Source organism: Diabrotica undecimpunctata, chromosome 8 (assembly GCF_040954645.1).
Source record: "Diabrotica undecimpunctata isolate CICGRU chromosome 8, icDiaUnde3, whole genome shotgun sequence".
Classification (NCBI taxonomy): domain Eukaryota; kingdom Metazoa; phylum Arthropoda; class Insecta; order Coleoptera; family Chrysomelidae; genus Diabrotica; species Diabrotica undecimpunctata.
Window position 1 is genome coordinate 129,715,248 of NC_092810.1, and position 19,252 is coordinate 129,734,499.

The 19,252-nt window shown below is 30.6% G+C and overlaps 1 protein-coding gene across 1 annotated transcript in view; it reads left to right on the plus strand.

Annotated features, from left to right (window-relative positions):
- Positions 1-6,247: 6,247 nt before the first annotated feature.
- The window catches only part of LOC140448012 (uncharacterized), a 124,436-nt gene continuing 111,431 nt past the window's right edge, over positions 6,248-19,252 (plus strand). Inside the window, exon 1 of the mRNA XM_072541051.1 lies at positions 6,248-6,530. Coding sequence (XP_072397152.1) covers positions 6,492-6,530 — 39 coding nt within the window. The 5' untranslated portion in view covers positions 6,248-6,491. The remainder of the gene's footprint in view (positions 6,531-19,252) is intronic.

The following is a 19,252-nucleotide window of genomic DNA, read 5'->3' on the forward strand; positions in this document are numbered from 1 at the left end:
TTGTTTTTTTAATCTACTCGTATTTTACATCTTTATACTATACTAGCGGCTCAAATTGTTAGATTATTACTTAATTCTTGTTTTCTATGTATAATTTTTTATTTATTTACATTGAACATTATTTTGTTTTGTTGTAAAATCCACTTTTGCAATAATTATGTTACATATTTGATTTAAAATGAATTCAGGATTTATTTTGTAATTTGGCAACAATGTCAACTTAGATCTCTGATTTAGATAATGATATGCGTCCGGATTTATACTGTACCAACTGTACATTAGAACAGTGGGTAGTATTAAAAAAAAATTAAAACTAAATAAACATGTAGAAAAATAAAGATAGAAAAAGGCTATATCTGAATATCAGAACTAAAAGCTAACAAAAAGTTTTACAATGCAAAAAGCAAGAATTAATCTTAAGCGAGAGTAAACTTAAAGAGATAAAGCAGGGTTTTAAACTATGATATAAACATAGTAGAAAGATAATTATAACTAATTTTGCAATACATTTTTGCACTTTTCAAGATAATAAAAACTTTAATTCAGTCCTCCTTTGTTCACAATTACGTACGTACTCATTAAGTTGAAAAACTTTACTCGGATGTACAACTTCCAATCTTATTGTTTTTAGAGAATAGATTGCCAACCACAGCGTGTAATTCAGTCTGGACTTGAAATCCTTCGAATTTTCAGAGTACATACGTTGAAAAGGCACTGAACCATACACACGGCGGGTGTATTTATCCCACAGCAAACACTTACGTCGAAAAAGAGTAATTCTATCCGGGGAAATACTATCCTCAACAATGAACAAAGTTTACCAGTGACCGAGTCTGATCAAAACGGTTCCAATTCGTGAGTGTTATTTTTCTAGCAGTTGGGTTACAGAACATAGTAATTCTTGCTGGATTCAGAGTTTGTGAATTGAATGCTTTATATATATATATATATATATATATATATATATATATATATATATATATATATATATATATATATTGAGATGATTGGTGTTTAAAGAAAATAATTTATAAGTTATATACTAGAGAATGTTATAAAAATTATTTATATGAGGGTATTCTTAAGAAATTAGTATATAATAAGTGTAAAAATTTTTTTTTTAATAATTATAATATTGTAAATATATTTAAATGAGCCATGTACATAGGCAACCAACTATACATTTAAATGACAGTTGAATAAGAATTTGCGAATGTGAAATAGGGTTATGTGTTGTTTAAAATGTGTAGTTTATTAAATTAGAGTGTTTAAGTTACTGAATTAAGTTTATATTCTGATCTGAAAAGCCTAAATGTCGATAAAATTCTCGATAGAATAGTAAAGAATTCTCTAGAATACAGAATTTAACCTTTGTTTACGGTAGAACGTTCTCGAATATGGTTATGTCTGTGAAATGGACATAACCAGAACATATACTTTTTCGAGAACAATCATATAGAACAATTCGAATATGATTTCTTGCCAGATGATTCTGGAACATGGAAAAAGATATAAATACCCGGTGATTTGGATTCAGAGTTCAGTCAGATGGCCAGTCAGTTAGTAAGAAAGTTAGTTAGAAGATAGACACATTTAGTTAGTGAAGTCAATTGTTCAGTAAGTTCAAGATAGTCAGTCAGAAGGTCCAGATGTTCAATATAATAAGTTCAATGAAGATTAAGAAACAGTATAAAGATAATATTATTGAAGATTAAAAATTATGGCATGTAAAAATGGTAATACGATAATGGAAGGAAGTATTAATTTAAAAATAAAATTATATAATATATTTGGTGATTGGATATTGGTATATTGAAAAGAAGAATATATATAAATGCTGTTAAGAAGAAAAATATTTTAAATTGGTGGAAGCTGATAATTGGAAAAAGTAATTTCACAGAAACAAGGATAACCGAGGCTGAGAACGAAGACATTGAGTGGTGATTAAAATCTTTATTTTTGAGTACATTTTATTTAGGCATTCAGTGAAAGAAAGGTACAAAATTTTGTTAATATAATTTAGTTAGTATCATAAGAATTTCAATTTTAAAGATAGTTTGTTTAAAATTTACATTATCTATATAATTTAATTAGTTTCATAAGAATTTTAATTTAAAGATAGTTTATTTTAAACTTTACATTGGTTATGTTAGATATATATGTGTGTTTCATATTAGATATAATAAAGATAATTTCAAAAAGTGCTTACAAACTAATTCTTTGAGAACCGCGATAAAAACCCTATATATATATATATTATTAAAAAACACTCATTGCTCATCATTCACAAATAATACATCATCACAATATATATATATATATATATATATATACATATATATATATATATATATATATATATATATATATATATATATATATATATATATATATATATATATATATTGAAAGGAGTACGACCGTCTAAATTTAAATACACAATGTGAGTGAGATTAAAATCTCACTGTAAATGGTGAAGGTCAAGGAGAAAAAAACTATGAAAAAACTATTTCAATCTTTTAATAGAAAACGTTTCGTGCAGTAATTTCTGCACTTCTTCAATTCTAATGATTGTAAAGTCATATAAAGATGTCAAACAATGTCAAATCTATAGGTTTAGGTGTTAAAAAATACATTTAATAACTACAATAAAATTACAGCAAAAAACACATTAACATTTTTTTTAGATTGTATACAAACTTAAAAAAAGTGCCACAATTGCCACAGTATGTTACAGGAAAACAATATAATATAACACAATCCTTCTATTCTATCGCTGATGTACCATATATCGAAACATGAAGCCAGGAGAAAAAGTAGCTAGTTTTAATTAGAGCTTAGTAAACAATTAAAATAATTTTTTTATAAAAAAAGGAAGGCACCAAAGCAATTAAAAAAACAAACTGTTTTTGACAGAAAGATCTCAACTGTTACGAAGAGAAAAAAAAATATGGCTTTCTATCTATGGAAAAATGAGATTTTTTCAACGAGAACTTAAGCAATTTTCCAACTTTCGTTTTTAATCAGATTTATATTATAAAAAAAAAATTTGACTTTTCTATCTTGTCCTGCCAAACGAGTATCTTTGTTATCACTTGATTTTTCGTACTAAGTCCGATTTCCATTCGTTTTCCAATTCGTTTCTACTCATCATATATTTAATCTCTACTGATAGACCAACATACTGGCCTACCGATAGGAACAAAATTCCAGACCTGATAAATTTATTTATTTACAAAAATATCTCAGCTAACTATCTGGATATCAATGACGGCTGGGACATGAACTCTGATCGCTCACCGATAATTTCAACTATGAGTCATAAGTGATTAAAAAAGAGTTCAATCCAATATTGACTAATAAAAAAACTGACTGGGAGAGCTTTAAAATAAACCTTGAACACAAAATTAATCTTGCTGTGCCATTGAGAAACACGAGGCAACTTGATGACGAATTAGAAGATATCCAACAGGTAGCTTGAGAAAATACTTACATAATAACTTCTAGAACAAAAGGGAACAACTATCAAAAAGAAATCAGAGAACTCATAGTAGAAAAAAGGAAGTTAAGAAAAAATGGCAGCAATACAGAGCTTCACGAGAAAAAATGAATCTAAATAATGCTACACAAAAACTAAAAAGGGAGATACAAAATATAAAAAATTCAACAATTAATTCTTTTTTAAGTAATTTACCAGCTGACCAGAACACAGATTATTCGTTATGAAAGGCAACAAAAAGAATGAAGAGATCAATTATTCATTCTCCTCCTATCAAGTTAGAAAACGGCAACTTGGCTAGAAGTAACAAACAGAAAGCAAAACGATGTGCAGATCATTTAGAAAGCTTAAGATCAAACCCATTTAGATCAAACCCAACAACAATGATGGTGAATAACTGAGATGGGAAAAACCACTCTAAACTGAAGAAAGAATAACGTTGACATCATTTAGAGAAGTATCAACAGCGTAAAAGAGAACATAATTCCTAAGAAAGCTCCAGGATATGATCTCATAACAGGAGAACTATTAAAAAATCTACCAGGAAAAGCCATAGTTAAGCTGACACACCTAATAAATGCTGCTTTTAGATTGAGATATGTTCCCAGACTCTGGAAAGTAGCCGAAGTCATTATGATCTCCAAACCAGGTAAGTCTCCTAATGAAGTGACATCCTATCGACCAATATCACTCCTTCCGGTGATGTCAAAACTATTTGAAAAACTTCTATTGAAAAGATTAAAACGAATATTAGAAAGAAAAAATGTTATACCAAATCATCAATTTGGTTTCAGAAATCAACATTTCACCATAGATCAAGTTCACAGAATAACGAATATAATAGAAAAAATATTAGAGGAAAAGAAAGTCTGCTCTACAATCTTCTTGGACGTAGCAAAGGCGTTTGATAAAGTCTGGCATGAGGGTTTAAACTATAAACTAAGAACGTTCATGCCTAAACAGTACTCCGAAATCTTGAAATCATACTAATTACTATATTTTGTTTAACGTTTCAATTTCCACTTCGGAAATCGTTCTCAAAATACAAACATTAGTAAATTAAACAAATTTTGTTTTTTGTTAATAAACGTATTTTAACCTTTAATTGTGGCTTATTCCCATTTATATAGTAATTAAGTTAAAATGCCACAAGAAAATAGCTTCAGAACAATATTGAAATCATACATTGCGAATAGATATTTCAGAAGAAGTGTACACCGACTTAAGGGAGATCAAAGCTGGCGTGCCACAAGGGAGTGTCTTAGGTCCGGTCCTGTACCTATTGTATACGTGTGACACTCCAGAGCTGGAACAAAACACTATTGCCACCTTCGTGGATGATACAGCCATACTAGCGATAGGAGACACTAGTGAAAAAGCGACTGATAAGTTGCAACTATCAGTAAATAAAATACATAACTGGACCAGAAAATGGCGAATAGAATTTAATGAGACTAAATCTGCACACATAACCTTTACAAATAAAAAATAGAAAATTTCCCAGTTAGAATAAATGATACCCAATTTCCTTATGCAACATCAGCAAAATACTTAGGCATCACCCTAGATGTGAAGCTGCGCTGGAAAGTCCATGTCAAAAAGAAAAGAGCTTGATATTAGATATAAGAAATTGTATTGGCTGATTGACAAAAAATTAATATTATCAATTCATAATAAATTATCCATCTACAAGCAAGTACTGAGGCCAGTATGGGTATATGGGTGACAATTCTAGGGCTGTACCAAAGCCAGTAATCTACATATTATCCAGAGATTTCAAAACAAAGTACTGAGAAACATTATTGATGCTCCTTAGTATATCCGTAACAACAACCATCACCAGAACATGGGTATGGAAACTGTGACCGAAATAATCAAGAGAACAGCAGCAAGTCACGAGCAGAGGCTGCATAGTCATGTGAATGTCGAGGCAATCCAGTTTCTTGACAACACTGAACTAAAGAGAAGATTCAGAAGGACAAAACCATTTGAGTTAGTGTAAATGTGTAACAGTTTAGTGTAAAGAGCAAAGTATAGTGCTGTGAATTTATTACATGTTAGTTGTAGTGCATTAGTTGATAGATAAAATAAGAGTAAGCCATAGGGTAAGCCCTTAGATTTAAGTATTTGCTGTTTATTAAGTTAGGTCAGAAAATAACTGATAATATATATATATATATATATATATATATATATATATATATATATATATATATATATATATATATATATATATATATATATATATATATATATATATATATATTTACGCTAAGCAGAGATATAAATATTTTAACTGTGAATATTTACAAATGCTCTTTTAGAATCCATTTTTTCAGTTATTCATAATCAGATATAGTCAGAAAGAGAGCAGTTATAGATTAGTTCGAATTAAATACCTAAAACCGCATTCAAATCTAACTTACTTCACGGGAAATCGATAGCGCAGTTATTCATTTACTTGACTATAAAATGTAATTCTCATTACGATCAATTGTGGTTTAATTCAATATAAAATAATATTTAATTTAACATGCCACAAGAAAACAGTTTCCATATCGTTCCAACTTACTGAGACACACTATATACAGTCTATTAGAAAAAAACTGCGGGAATTTTTCGCCGTGTATCTATTTGAACTATTTTTAATAATTCTTACAAGGTATACAAACCTATTTTGATATACTTAATAAAAAATATATATAGCTAGCCACTTTTTACGTCGCATCAAAACCTTCACGCGTGCGAATCTTTTCTCTAGTGATCACATTTTTGATAAATCCTAGAATTTCGTGCCGCTAGCATTCAACTGGCCGGTGAAGTCATTGATATTTTCGTGGTAGCTATTTACTGCTGACATTACCTAATGAAATTCTACCTTATTCAGTAGTGTATTGTTTGTTTGTTGTCGTTGGTACATAATTTTATAGGTAAATTAAAATCGTTGTACGTTCAGGTGAGACGACATAGCAACAACATACTGTCAAAAATTATGGACGTGTCGTTAAAAGATCAAGTAGGCGAGGGCGAGGTGAGTTGCATTGCTTTTTTAATCGATAATAGACAAAAATAGCAACTGTCCTAAATAGATTTCATTGAATTCATTTCATAGTGTCGTAATATATATTATTGGATATATTGACGTATGGACATACATGCTACAATAATATAACTGATACATTTTATATATTGGATAATAAACCAAACATAAAATAACCCCTTTGAAAAGTTTGTGCACAAGATATTTCTTGGTAACATATATATTGACATCCTAATACCTACCCTAACATTTAAAACTTTGTAAGTAGCTTATTAAGTTCATGGTGAAAAGTATCCGCTACATTAAAACACTGAACATTTTCTTTGATATCTTTATATGTTTCTTCGATTGGTTCAGTGTAGGAAAGTAAACAGTTACTTTTTAGACTGGAAATAGAAGCATTTTTCTTCTCTGTTTATCTTTTTCGTATAAAAACATTTACAAAATACTTACGCGAGATTGATTCAATAAAAATTCTTATCTTACGATGAATGTTAGTCTGTCTTTATTCAACTTTGTCTTTATCTCTATGCCAAGTCGACTATCTTATTTATATTTCTTTAGTATAATATGGTATGTTAAGTTTGTATTTTACCATTAGACCAGAGAAATTAGCAAATAAATTTGATACATTTGGTGATAATAGTGTGTAATAAACAAAATATTCAAAAAAATTAAACGTCAATTTGAAGGGGTTAGAAGCAAAAGGGTACAAGTGATAAAAAATAGAAATAGAGTTATTCAATGTTAAAGTTATTATGTGTTTACCATTAATTAATTAATCATCATAATCTTAGTCCAATAGGTCTGGAACATCGTTGTCTATATCACCTTCGATTTCTAATGCCTGAGTTGGTAAGATATTTACATCTACATCAGGAGTTGGCGGTAATATCTAACTGGCTTAGATTAGCTGTTGTTTTTTGCTTTCTTTCCATTTTTATCTTCATAAGGCAAATTAAAATAGTTTTCCAATGTGAAGGTTGGTCTTCTCCTTGTTAGCTTAGAGCAACTTTCGGTGTAAATTGGAGTTCAGCTTTCATTTCTGTACATTCTAAAAGAAAACTTTAAAAAGTCATTTTTTGTATAAATAAACCAGACATTTTCACGCCATCTACATATCCAGTTTTCCCCGTCTTTTTTTGGATATTTTATGTTGTCATAAAGATATTAGAGAAAGTCGTCATTACTCATGCATGTGACAATGGAATTTTTGATTGTCTTTCTAATAATGTCAACCCAATCATTAGGTACAAATACATAAGGGTATTTCTTCTTCCTTTTTTTAATTTGGCTAAAAGATCTATCTCATTCCATGTATGAATGCCCACTTTCATAAAATGTGTGGTCTATTCTTTAAATACTAGTACATTGAACCAGATACATGAATAGCTTAGCTATGTTTTTATTCTTATTTTGTCCTCCACAGGAATCAGAATAGGCAATTAGATGCTTAACATCTGGGGGCAGCTGCTTAACGTACTAAAAATTGAATAAAAAAGTTAGCATTAAATTTTCAGACAAATATAGGAGTTTAAAATTTACCTTCACCAGACAAGAACCAACTTCTTGAGAGCCTCGTGCAGCAGTTGTTTCATTCCAAGTATACATGTAAGAATGACCAGAAATTACTTCATGTATGCAAAAATTATATGTCCACAGCTGTCTGAGGTAATAGCTGAGGCTAGCGTGTTTTCTAAGTCGAAGGATATTAAGCAAGTTAAGAGAGAGTGTTCTGAGCAATACTCGATGTCTTTTTTCTTGGCAGCTACGACACTTTCTACAACTCTATGATCTACCTCCAGCTCTGTTTTACTTTGTGAGATTGTGATCGCATGTATCGCATGTATCTGAACAAAAAAAAATGGCTTATAGTATGTTTCTTTTACTGGTACTTTGTTCAGTTCTGAGTACCATTCAAGATAGAGGGTGTTCATCTTTTTGATATTTAGATCAGTTGCGAGATATCTAGAGGCAGAATTTTGTTATCCAGGATAATGGCTCTTATATCCATTTTAATGTATCATATGACGTCATCACGTCTCTACTTATTTTGTTTCATGGTGGATGTTTGCTACGTTGATCGGCTTGCAGAAATCCTTCCTTGTATAGTTTATTACATACCGTATTAAATCTGCGATAAAGTATTCATTCTTCTTCAGCTTTAAGTAATCCAACTTTGGACATAGGCCTCCCCCAAATTCAGTGTCTTCTATTTTGCGCCACTTGCTTCCAGTTGTGTCCTTCGATCTTCTTAATGTCATCAGCACATCTCATTTGTGGTCTTCCTCTGCTTCTCTTTCCTAACCATGGTCTCTATTGTTGTATTTCGTGGTTCCATCTCTTATCCTTCAGTCGGGCATTGTGTACTGCGAAGCTTCATTTTAATTTGGCAGCATGTTCTCCTGCGTCTTTTACTTTAGTTTGATTCTAATCTATTTATGTGTTTTTTTTTGTCTATAAGTCTCACCCCGAACATTGCTCTTTCCATCGCTCTTTGTGCTTTTACTATTTTATCCATATTAGACTTGGTGAGTGTCCACGTCTGTGAACCATACGTGAGTATAGGGAGGATACACTGATCGTAAATTCTGGTTTTCAAATATTGTTCTATTTTAGTGCTTTTCAAGATCCAACTCAGTTTTCCAAATCCTGCCCACGCTAACCTTATTCTTCTTTTAATTTCGGCAGTTTGATTTTCTTTGTTAACTTTCATTATCTGTCCCAGTTAGATGTACATTGTTAATGTTTAATTCTATGTAATTTTCACTAGCCAAGATGTATGATCCTTATGCCACTATGTAATTTGGCATTTTAACTACTCAAATCTGCACATAGGTAATTGATTTTATGGCAAATATGCACTTGTATCCTTATGCTTCTAACCACTTCATTTGTACTTATAAACAATATATAAACAATGTAAGATCGCTATTTGATTGTAAATACTAAAGGTGAAGAACGGTAAATTATAAGGAAAAGTGGCACAATTTTACTGAAAAAGCATAGAAATTAGAGTATTTTTTGTTAACTTTTTAGACATAATTAATTCTTAGGCGGTACGAAGTTTGCCGGATCAGCTAATTTAAAATAAATACCTTTGAAAAAAAAAATTATGGTTATTCGCTCCGTGCGTGACCATGGTAGGGGTACTTTGAAACGATGCCAGCGTGCGTAGCGGCGAAATATGACACAATCGGCACAATCGGCAATATGACACACACCTACCTTTTTACGCATAAATTTTATCAAAAATGTGTGCAAATATATATTGCGTATTTAATTGTGCTAATAATAGCAAAAATAGTAAGTGTAGTTTTTATAGGTTCCCAAAGATTACATATAAATTAGAGAAAAGAAAAAGATGGATGCTATTAATATGAAAAAGTTAATATCACATAACTTCATTTTTATGCAATTGAAATAGGAAAAATTTAAATAATTTACCTTAAATGATATTTTATAAGGCTTCAAGCTAACTGCAGAGTGCCTGATGACTTTAGTTTTTATATTATAACTTTTACTATTACTGTTTTTAAATATATGCTCTTTCACGTGAAAAACTTGATTTGCCAGTACTAGATTTTTCCCTTTCTTTTCCGTTTGGGACTAAAAAGATATATTATGATGAATTTTGAGAAACCCAGTTTTTAATACTACATTTATTTTGTACATAAACTGAAAAAATATAATTAAAAAGTTAATTATTAATAATTGTCAATTTCGCATGTATTTAACAATGTCATGTCTATGTTTAACCTGAAAATTGGTAGGTCCAAAACTGTCAGATGAAGGCGGTAGGTGTCGCGTCAGTCACGCACGGAGCGAATAGTGAAGACAATATTTTTACATTTTTAAAAATAGTATTTTTTTTTCAAAATAATAGTACAAAACTATCGAAGATATGTTAATAAGAAATACTGTTACGCAAATTTTACGTATCTTATTTTGAGAAGAATATGATATTTTAAAAATGTCAAAAATATTTTGAGTTTTTGCTATCTTTTTACATGTTAAATTTGATCCATTCTTCTTTACCGTCCATTTTTATCAGAAATTTAGAATACTGATGTCCACCAGAAGCATTGAATAAATTTATAATGGACTAGGTGAACTCTACAAATATATGATTCCATGGCCTATCTAAATTACGATTATTTTGATCTCTCCAGTGGCACACCAAGGGGGGGGGGTTGTTTTGAGGGTTAAAACCCCTTCCAGGACCCTATTATTCCGACACCGTTACTTACACATTTTAAGGACTCAAAATGGAGGTAACATCATAAAAAAAAAATTTGGTGACCAACCAAAACCCCCCCCCCCCTCAGGCAAATTCTAGGTGCTCTACTGGATCGCTCAATATCTTCCATTTACTGTCTCATTCTGTGTCTTAGGGAAAAGTTTGCCATCTTAAAACATCTTTTACTCTATTATTTCCTTTCATATGTCGTTATATTCATATGATTTACAGTAGAATGTCTACATATTCAATATTATTTTCTAGAGTTTTCTAACTAAAACACATAATAAATTTCCACAATAAGAGTAAAACGTAGGTACTGTATGTATAAACAATGGTATAAATTCATTAACACAGATCATATGCGACTCTGCAAGAAAATTATACTCAAACCTTGTAATTTATCTGAAGGTCGTGAGAATTCCAACATTCCAATTTAGATATTGCTTTTATTTAATCTGTAGAATAATTATATAAGACAATGCCTAGTACAAAATGTGAATATATCTGGTTTGTTGGACTATGAAAAGAGTACACTACTAAAAACAATATCTAATTTTTTACGACCCTGTGGTTTTTAAGTAAACTAAGGGTGAGAAAATTTTTTAAAGCTAGATTCTAGCTTAAGTATCAAGTGTCCAACAAATACACAATTAGTATTACCTGAACTATTATGTCCGTTGTGTTTGTTAAAATAATTTTTTTTATTATTTACAACAAAACTTCAAACTTCTCTCTTACAACAAAATTCTAATATATAAAAAAGACTCGTATAATTATATTCAGTTCGATGTGTTGCTAACCATTTTTAGAGCCAACTCTGGGGGATAAATAATCGTACCATTTTTTATTTTTCTAAATAGAAGCGTTCTGGAGTTATTACTTACTATATAAAATTGGTCGAGTTGCCTGTTAGTTCCTGTGAAACATACCAGTACGTCGTCTACGTATCTCCACCAATATAAAAACTGTTTGAATATGGGATGTTTTGAAATCTTTGTCTCTAGATGATCCATAAAAATATCTGATAGTAATGGGCTTAGAGGATTGCCGATTATAAGTCCTACACTGTTATTTGTATATATTTGATTATTAAATTCAAAGTAGTCCTGGTTTATGCAAATTTCAAGAAGATGTAAAATTTCAGATGTAATGATTGGATTTGTACTATTTTGGTCTAAAAGGTTTTTTACTAGAATAAAAGTTTCTGTGGGAGTTTATCGTATAATTAATTCACTCCATAGTCATATTGAATTTACAATAGAAACAGAACAAAATCAATCCATAAATTTTTTAGATTTAAAAATTAACAGACATAAAAACAAACATGACTTCTTCATATTTCATAAACCTACCCATACTGACACGACTATACACAATTCATCATCCCATCCTACATAGTATAAACTGGCAGCCTATCATAAGTATGTTACATAGATGAACAGAAATTTGACACAACGAACAAACATTTAATAAAATTTTAAATCAAAAACTACACAAGAAAGCCCTGAAATTAGTATTTCCACTACCAGAGAAAAAACCCAGTACCTTCTGCTCGATTACATATACAGGCAAAATATCAACAAAAATAGTTAAACACATAAAAAGAAAGGAATAACACCAGCTTTCAGAACAAATAACAACTTAGGCAAATATATTAAAAACAACAAGAGCCAAAATCAAAAGCACTTACACAGTGGTGTATAAAAACTTAAATGTGGCGACTGCCCAAAAACTTACATTGGTCAAACTGGTAGAAATTTTAATAAACGAATAGCAGAACATAAATGGGCTTTAAATAATAGAAAAACAGATTCTACATACGCAGTTCACCTTCTAGATCATAAACATTCTTTTAATGAAGAATTAAAAATTCTTCACATTCAAAATAAAAGCCTTAAGCTATCTTTGTTAGAATCTATGGAAATTAACAAATTAAAAAACATAAATATAAATCTGAATGACCAACTTGAGACAAACAGTTCTACCCTCCTCAACCTATTTCATTAAAGACTATAAAGTGTAAACGCATGCCAAAAATAGATCACTTGAGAAAGGCAATCAGCCAAAACAGCTGTAGTGATAAGAGTTTACAATAAATTTTGTTGAAGTTTTTGAAAAAAAAAAGTTTTCAGTGTTTTATTGTTACATAAAATGAATTTCCATCAAGTAACGGTCGAATCAATCATTATTATGAAAAAAGATCATGCTACATATTAAGGACACCTAACTCATTCGTTAGGAACCAGTGGGCATTTCTTAGAGTTGTAAGACTTTGTTTTTTTGTTGTAAGTTTCTCAAAACATTCGTTAAAAGTATCTCTCTGTACCCAAACTTTATATTAACAATCTCTCTCTCTTCAGTCTTGACCCCCGGGGGGAATGTTGCGGTCATTTTGATGTCGTGTATTAATTGTCCGTCTCCAAAGATCTCTATCTCTGGTCAATTCTTTTAACTCATGCATAGGTCTTTTGCATATTTCCATAATTTGATCTATCCATCTTGTTGGGAATCTTCTTCGAGATCTTCTACCTTCTACCTTTCCTTGGATAGTAAGTGTTTCCATATTTTCTGTGTCTTCTCTCATAATATGTTCAAAGTATTTTAATTGTTAGAGATGGACTTTTGCTGAGAGCCGTTTGTTGACCTTTAGTTTAATTGAAATTGAATTATTTTTACGGTAATCGGTCCACATAATTCGTAACATTTTTCTCCAACAGAAGATTTCAATGGAGTCTATCTTCCTTCTTTCCGCTTGTCTTACTGTGCAAGATTTACATCTTTCCTACGACATTGACAATATCAAGCTATAAATGTTATATTCTTGAGCGAAAATTAGTGGTAACTACACTTCCCACATGCCTTATTTTTACGTAATTTCATAAAAAATTCTAATTACGATTTTTTCGATGGCTATGTACTACATTTACTACTCAGAATTGATGCTGACAAGTTTTAAAATAGTAATAGAAAAAATAATTTTTTACATACGAAACATTCAATATTAAATAATTAAGTGATGCCATACAAAGTTGACTAAAATAAAACAATATGTAACGAAAAATTACTAAAAAATTATACCGTAATGTTTGTAATCCCATGATTTATTCTACTACCTTCTGTATTTAGATAAGTGGGTCTGATAATATCTTAAATTAAGCATAATGAGTTTTGACATTTTTTTCGTTTGAATGAATTATTTACTGTTGTTTCACATAATCCCTTCAAACTTTTATCTTTTAAGTTTACTTTGTATCATTAACATACTTCCGCATAATTGCTTTCTTAAAAACCAGATAATTAGGAAACTGTGTCAGGCCTACACTGATAGTCCTAAAATATCTAAAAAATTTTAAAAACGCACTTACTAATGTTTTGGCTGTCTAACAATAGTTTAAATCTATTTATATACATTTAAAAGTTCACAATTTAAAGTGTTTTTAAACATGACAATCAAAATAGACTCTGTAATAAAAATATAGGTTGGAATTATATTTCTAGGGAAATGTTGGAGCATTTTCCAATCAGACTAAAAAATTTTTATTTAAAAAGTAAACACATTTAAAAGTTTTACAGATGTAGGATTGTGGCTGATATAGTTATAAGTCTGATAACGCACTCATTAAAAAAGCTTGGAATCAAATAATTTAATATACAAAAAAGCGAATTTAGGAAAAAAAAAAGATGTATACTTACGATAAGAAAAATAGTAGAATGCTCAAATTTCTATGTTTTGATAGTTCTTCTTTAAAATATGGTGCAGCGGCTGATTCTCATGGTAATTAGATATGTAATTAAAAATATTTTTTACTGAGCTGTATAACGAGCAGGACATGTCGTATGTGCTATTATTAACTTCGACCATTTTTTATTTACATTTCACCTTACAAGGACCCTCCCTCTTATCGCATGTTTCCATTGATAACTGATGTCGAATAGCTTTCGTAATTACTCTTATTATTGTTAGAATTATTGATACTAAAAGAACATTATGTAAACAGAGTTAAACCTAAAATTATTGTATGTATACAGTTCAAAATGTTGCAAAATTCAGCAACAAATGCAAGCATGTCCCCGCTCTTTTTTTATGTATTTCAAAAATACAGAACCTAAAAATATCACAACTTTTTTAAAACGAGACGATGATGCTTTGCAGTTCAGCGTTTTTTGAACATGTATTTGGTATCTTAGTAAGCTATCGGGAATGATAGGAAGCGTTGTCAAGCACTATTACACTATTTGGCTCCAATTTTGGGATAAATCAGTTTTCAAATCAAACATGAGAAATATTGGATTAATATAGTATTTAAAGCTGAGATATACTTGGAAAAAAAAAGAGGTTAGTCTTTGTATGTGGGTATATTTTATTTTATAAAAACCCTTAAAAGGGCAACATTACAAGCACGAACGTTTTCGGAATAACTGTTCCATCATCAGGTTAAAATACAGGTTACCATGCCTGAGCCACCAAAATATTTGGGTAAAAACCCTTTAAAATGTAATGTGTTACCAAAGATTGTACATGTTGTTGATAATATTATATGATGTTTAATATTTTAATTAGATTTTACTTCAGGTAACATACACCCATGCTTAAGTGAGTTCCAGTGTCCGGAGAGTAAACCTCTTCAAACGGACTACGGCTGGCAATTATTTTCCTTGTGGATACTTGGAAAAGTCGCATTGAATGCCTCCGAATAACTCCGGTTCTAACAATCGGATCAAAATTAACCAAACACCCTTGTTAAATTTTTCAAAAGGGACAATTTTTGTTTTAGTGAAATTAAATATCTCTAATAGTTTAGGAGATACAATTATTTAAACAATTAAATTGGGAGCAATTCGGGCTTACCATAGAGGAAGCGTTCACATTGAAGCAAGTTATTAATAATACTAACGCGATGATTTTATTCTCATTAGGTTCTATTGCAAATGCAGCGAACAAATCTGGCACACCTATTAAACAGTCAACAAAACCTGTAAAAGTTTCACTGTGGTGGGATGGGGAGTACCTAGCTGCTTCAATTCTAAGGAAAAATTCTTTTAAAAAGTTTAAATCTAATCTAAACTCTTTTGAATTTTAATGAATATAAAAGATACGAATCTATGTGTAAACGTACTTTTCGCTTAAAAGCTAAATCTGGCTGGGTACAGTATTGCACTTCTCTTAATAGGCAAACCCTTTCATCAGACATTTGGAAAAGGGTAAATAAAATTCAGTCTCTAACGATAAATCAGTTGTAAAACAACTTTTATCTGAAATTGCTTCCGACTCTGTTCATCTACCAATAAATATACCGGATAACTATATCGACGTCCACTTTTCACTAACCCCTTTTAATCCGAGCTATACTTACAGTAAACATTAAAATTAAAAAAAAACCTTACCGAAATTGCTATAGTTATCTATGCAATATATTTAACAACATTTTACTAAAATAAGATAGTTGTGATTGTCTTAAGCAATGTCTGATCATTCACTTACCTAAAATAAACGATCATACTTCTTTAAGACCTATTTCTTTGATGTCATGTCTACTAAAAATACTTGAACGGATCCTGAAAACTAGATTAAAGTAGTGGTGTGAAAACAAAGGCATATTCCCGGTAGCTCAGTTAGGCTTTCGGAGAAATAACGGAACCATCGACTGTCTGTCCCAATTAACTACTGATATCCAATTATCCTACTCAAATAATAATTATTTAGCAGCACTTTTTCTAGATATTTCGGGTGCATATCATAACGTTATTTTAAACTTACTTTTCGAGAAACTAACACATATAGGAGTCCCAACTAGATTTGCATAGGTATTGGTTAATCTATTTGTTAATAGACAAGTTTTCATTCGGTGCAATAATAAATTGATTGGTCTAAGGTTAGTTTATCAAGGTTTGTCGCAGGGATCCCTCTGTTGTTTAATCTATATACATACTATGGATCTACATGTTATGGGTATTAATTGTAATATTTTACAATACACCGATGATTTCTATCTTCTTTCTATCTTCCCTATTTCTACACTTCTAAAAATTCTTATCAGGAATGTATTGATTCAATAAAACGGATTATGTACTGTGCAAGAGAATACTTTCTTAACCAAGGGTTGGAACTTACTTTGAATAAATCCGCTGCGGTGTTGTTTACTGGTTATCGATTACCGAATATATCCAGTGTAAGAATTAATAATCTAAGTGTACCAGTCCAAAAACACTATACTTATCTCGGCGTCTCACTTGATACTAAATTAACATGGGAAGAATAACTGTTTTATTAAATGCGAAAAAAGCCTAAATGATTTAAAGGAAGTTAACCGTCACCAATGGGGCGCTGATCCTAAGGTTAATCTAATATTTTATAGGGCATATACCAAGTAAGTTCTTGACTATGGTTGCTTTTTATATGGGTCTGCTACAAATACTAAAGTATAATTTCACTATTTGAGAGAGTGAGTCATCGTTTAAAGGCCCCGAAATGCGGAAAGCTGTTTGGAAATCCAGTGACGTACACTTACTTTTATTTTAACGTTAATTATATTTTATTTTTCAAATATTAATGTTCGAAATAGGCCACAATATATTTATTTACAAGTTTTTACTGACGTTTCAATCTCTATATCCAAAGACCGCTTTCAAAGATATAAATGATAGTTATATTTATTTTATTTGTTTATTATTATATATTTTTATAATCTTATATTGTTTATTTTCTTTTTTTTTCTATCTTTAAAAACGGAATAGAGATCGAAACGTCAATGTATTAAACATGTAAATAGATATATTGTGGCTTATGTCCAACCTTCTCCCTAAAAATACAGAATGCCACAAACAAGCAGCTATAGAAAAATAAATATATCTGTCATTTGTATGTTTGAAAACGGTCTCTTTATAGAGATCGGAACGTCCGTAAATTAAACATTTGAATAAATATATTGTGGCTTATTCCCAACATTATTTCTAAAAATACAGAACGACAAGCGAAAAGCCTTAAAAAATAAATAGTACTATCATTTGTATAATTGAAAACGGTCTCTGGATATAGAGATCGAAACGTCAATAAATAAACATATGAATAAATATTTTGTGGCTCATTCCCTACATTCCCCTAAAAATACAGAATGCCACAAACAAAAAGCTATAAAAAAGAAGTAATTTTGCAGAAAGTTTACTGATACCAACCGGCTGTCGCGGAAGTTACGCTAAAACGTCTTTTGACGTGACCCGTCCTTAAAGAGTTACACAATGAAATTTTTTTAAAACAAATTTTAAGACAGTTTCCACACTACTCCAGAGGTATGTCTTGTGGCGCGATACTTTTTTTAAATGGGTGTTCGCCAAGAGCCATATTGTCTTATTAAATAAAATAAACAAAACACTTAAACAGTATAAAACAAAACAAAATAAAATCCTATAAAACAAAATAAAATTCTATAAAAACAAAATAAAAATAATGTTTGATGTGTTTAAACACAAACACTATACACACTTACTATGTTCTTCTCGTTTTTTTTGTTTTTGGTTTTTTTTATGCTGATGTTCTTATTAAACTATTAGAAAATATTATTCGCTGTCTAAACCTGAAGATGCAGTGCTGCTATCGCTGTCATTATCTTCACCACCTGGTGTAATTATAATTGGCTCTAGTAAAACTTTGATATGAGTGTCAAGTTCCCACATACGATGTTCTTCTTTGATTATGTGGCCTATACATTTAGCCCATTTCTCTGGAGTTACATGGAGGATTGCTTGAATCAAAAGTTTCTTAATTTCGTTTAATTTGAACGTTTTGTTATTTCGTGCTACCTCTCCTTTCACTTGCTCCCAGATAAGTTCAATGGGATTAAGTTCGCAATGATAAGGTGGTAGACGCAGAACTTTGACACCATAATCTTTTGCAGTTTCATCTACAGCATATTTAAGATATTCAATTTTCCTTAACCGTGCAATGTCAAGTAGCTAAATTTTGAGCATTGATTCTTCGTATGCAATCCCCTTTTCTGTAAGCCATTCTTGAATCCTCCCTTTCAATTTCTTTAATAATCACCCGTTTTTTTCGACTCAAATTGAAGAAAACCATCATCAAGAAACCCTGTATCACTTCCTATATGGGTGACGATTAAACGCCGTCCCTTTCCTGATGGAGCTTTTAATCCTGTATATCAGCCTTCTATAAATGCTTCGCGTTTACTTTTGGCATCTAAATCTTGCCAAACTTTTCCAACTGTATGACCTTTTCCAACCTTGGCTAATCCAGGTTTCATCCAAATAACATATTTTGCGTCCAGTGCTGCGAATTTTGCGTATTTCTTCTAAATATTTTCTTCTCCGCACAATAATTTTATTTTTTTCTAATAGCATACTTTTTCTGTTGAGTTTTACTTATCGAAAGTTCATTTCACGCATGTTCCTGGTTAAGACTCTACGAGATATCTTGAGTAAGGAGTCATCGTTTTCGAGCTCTTGAGAAATATTTTTC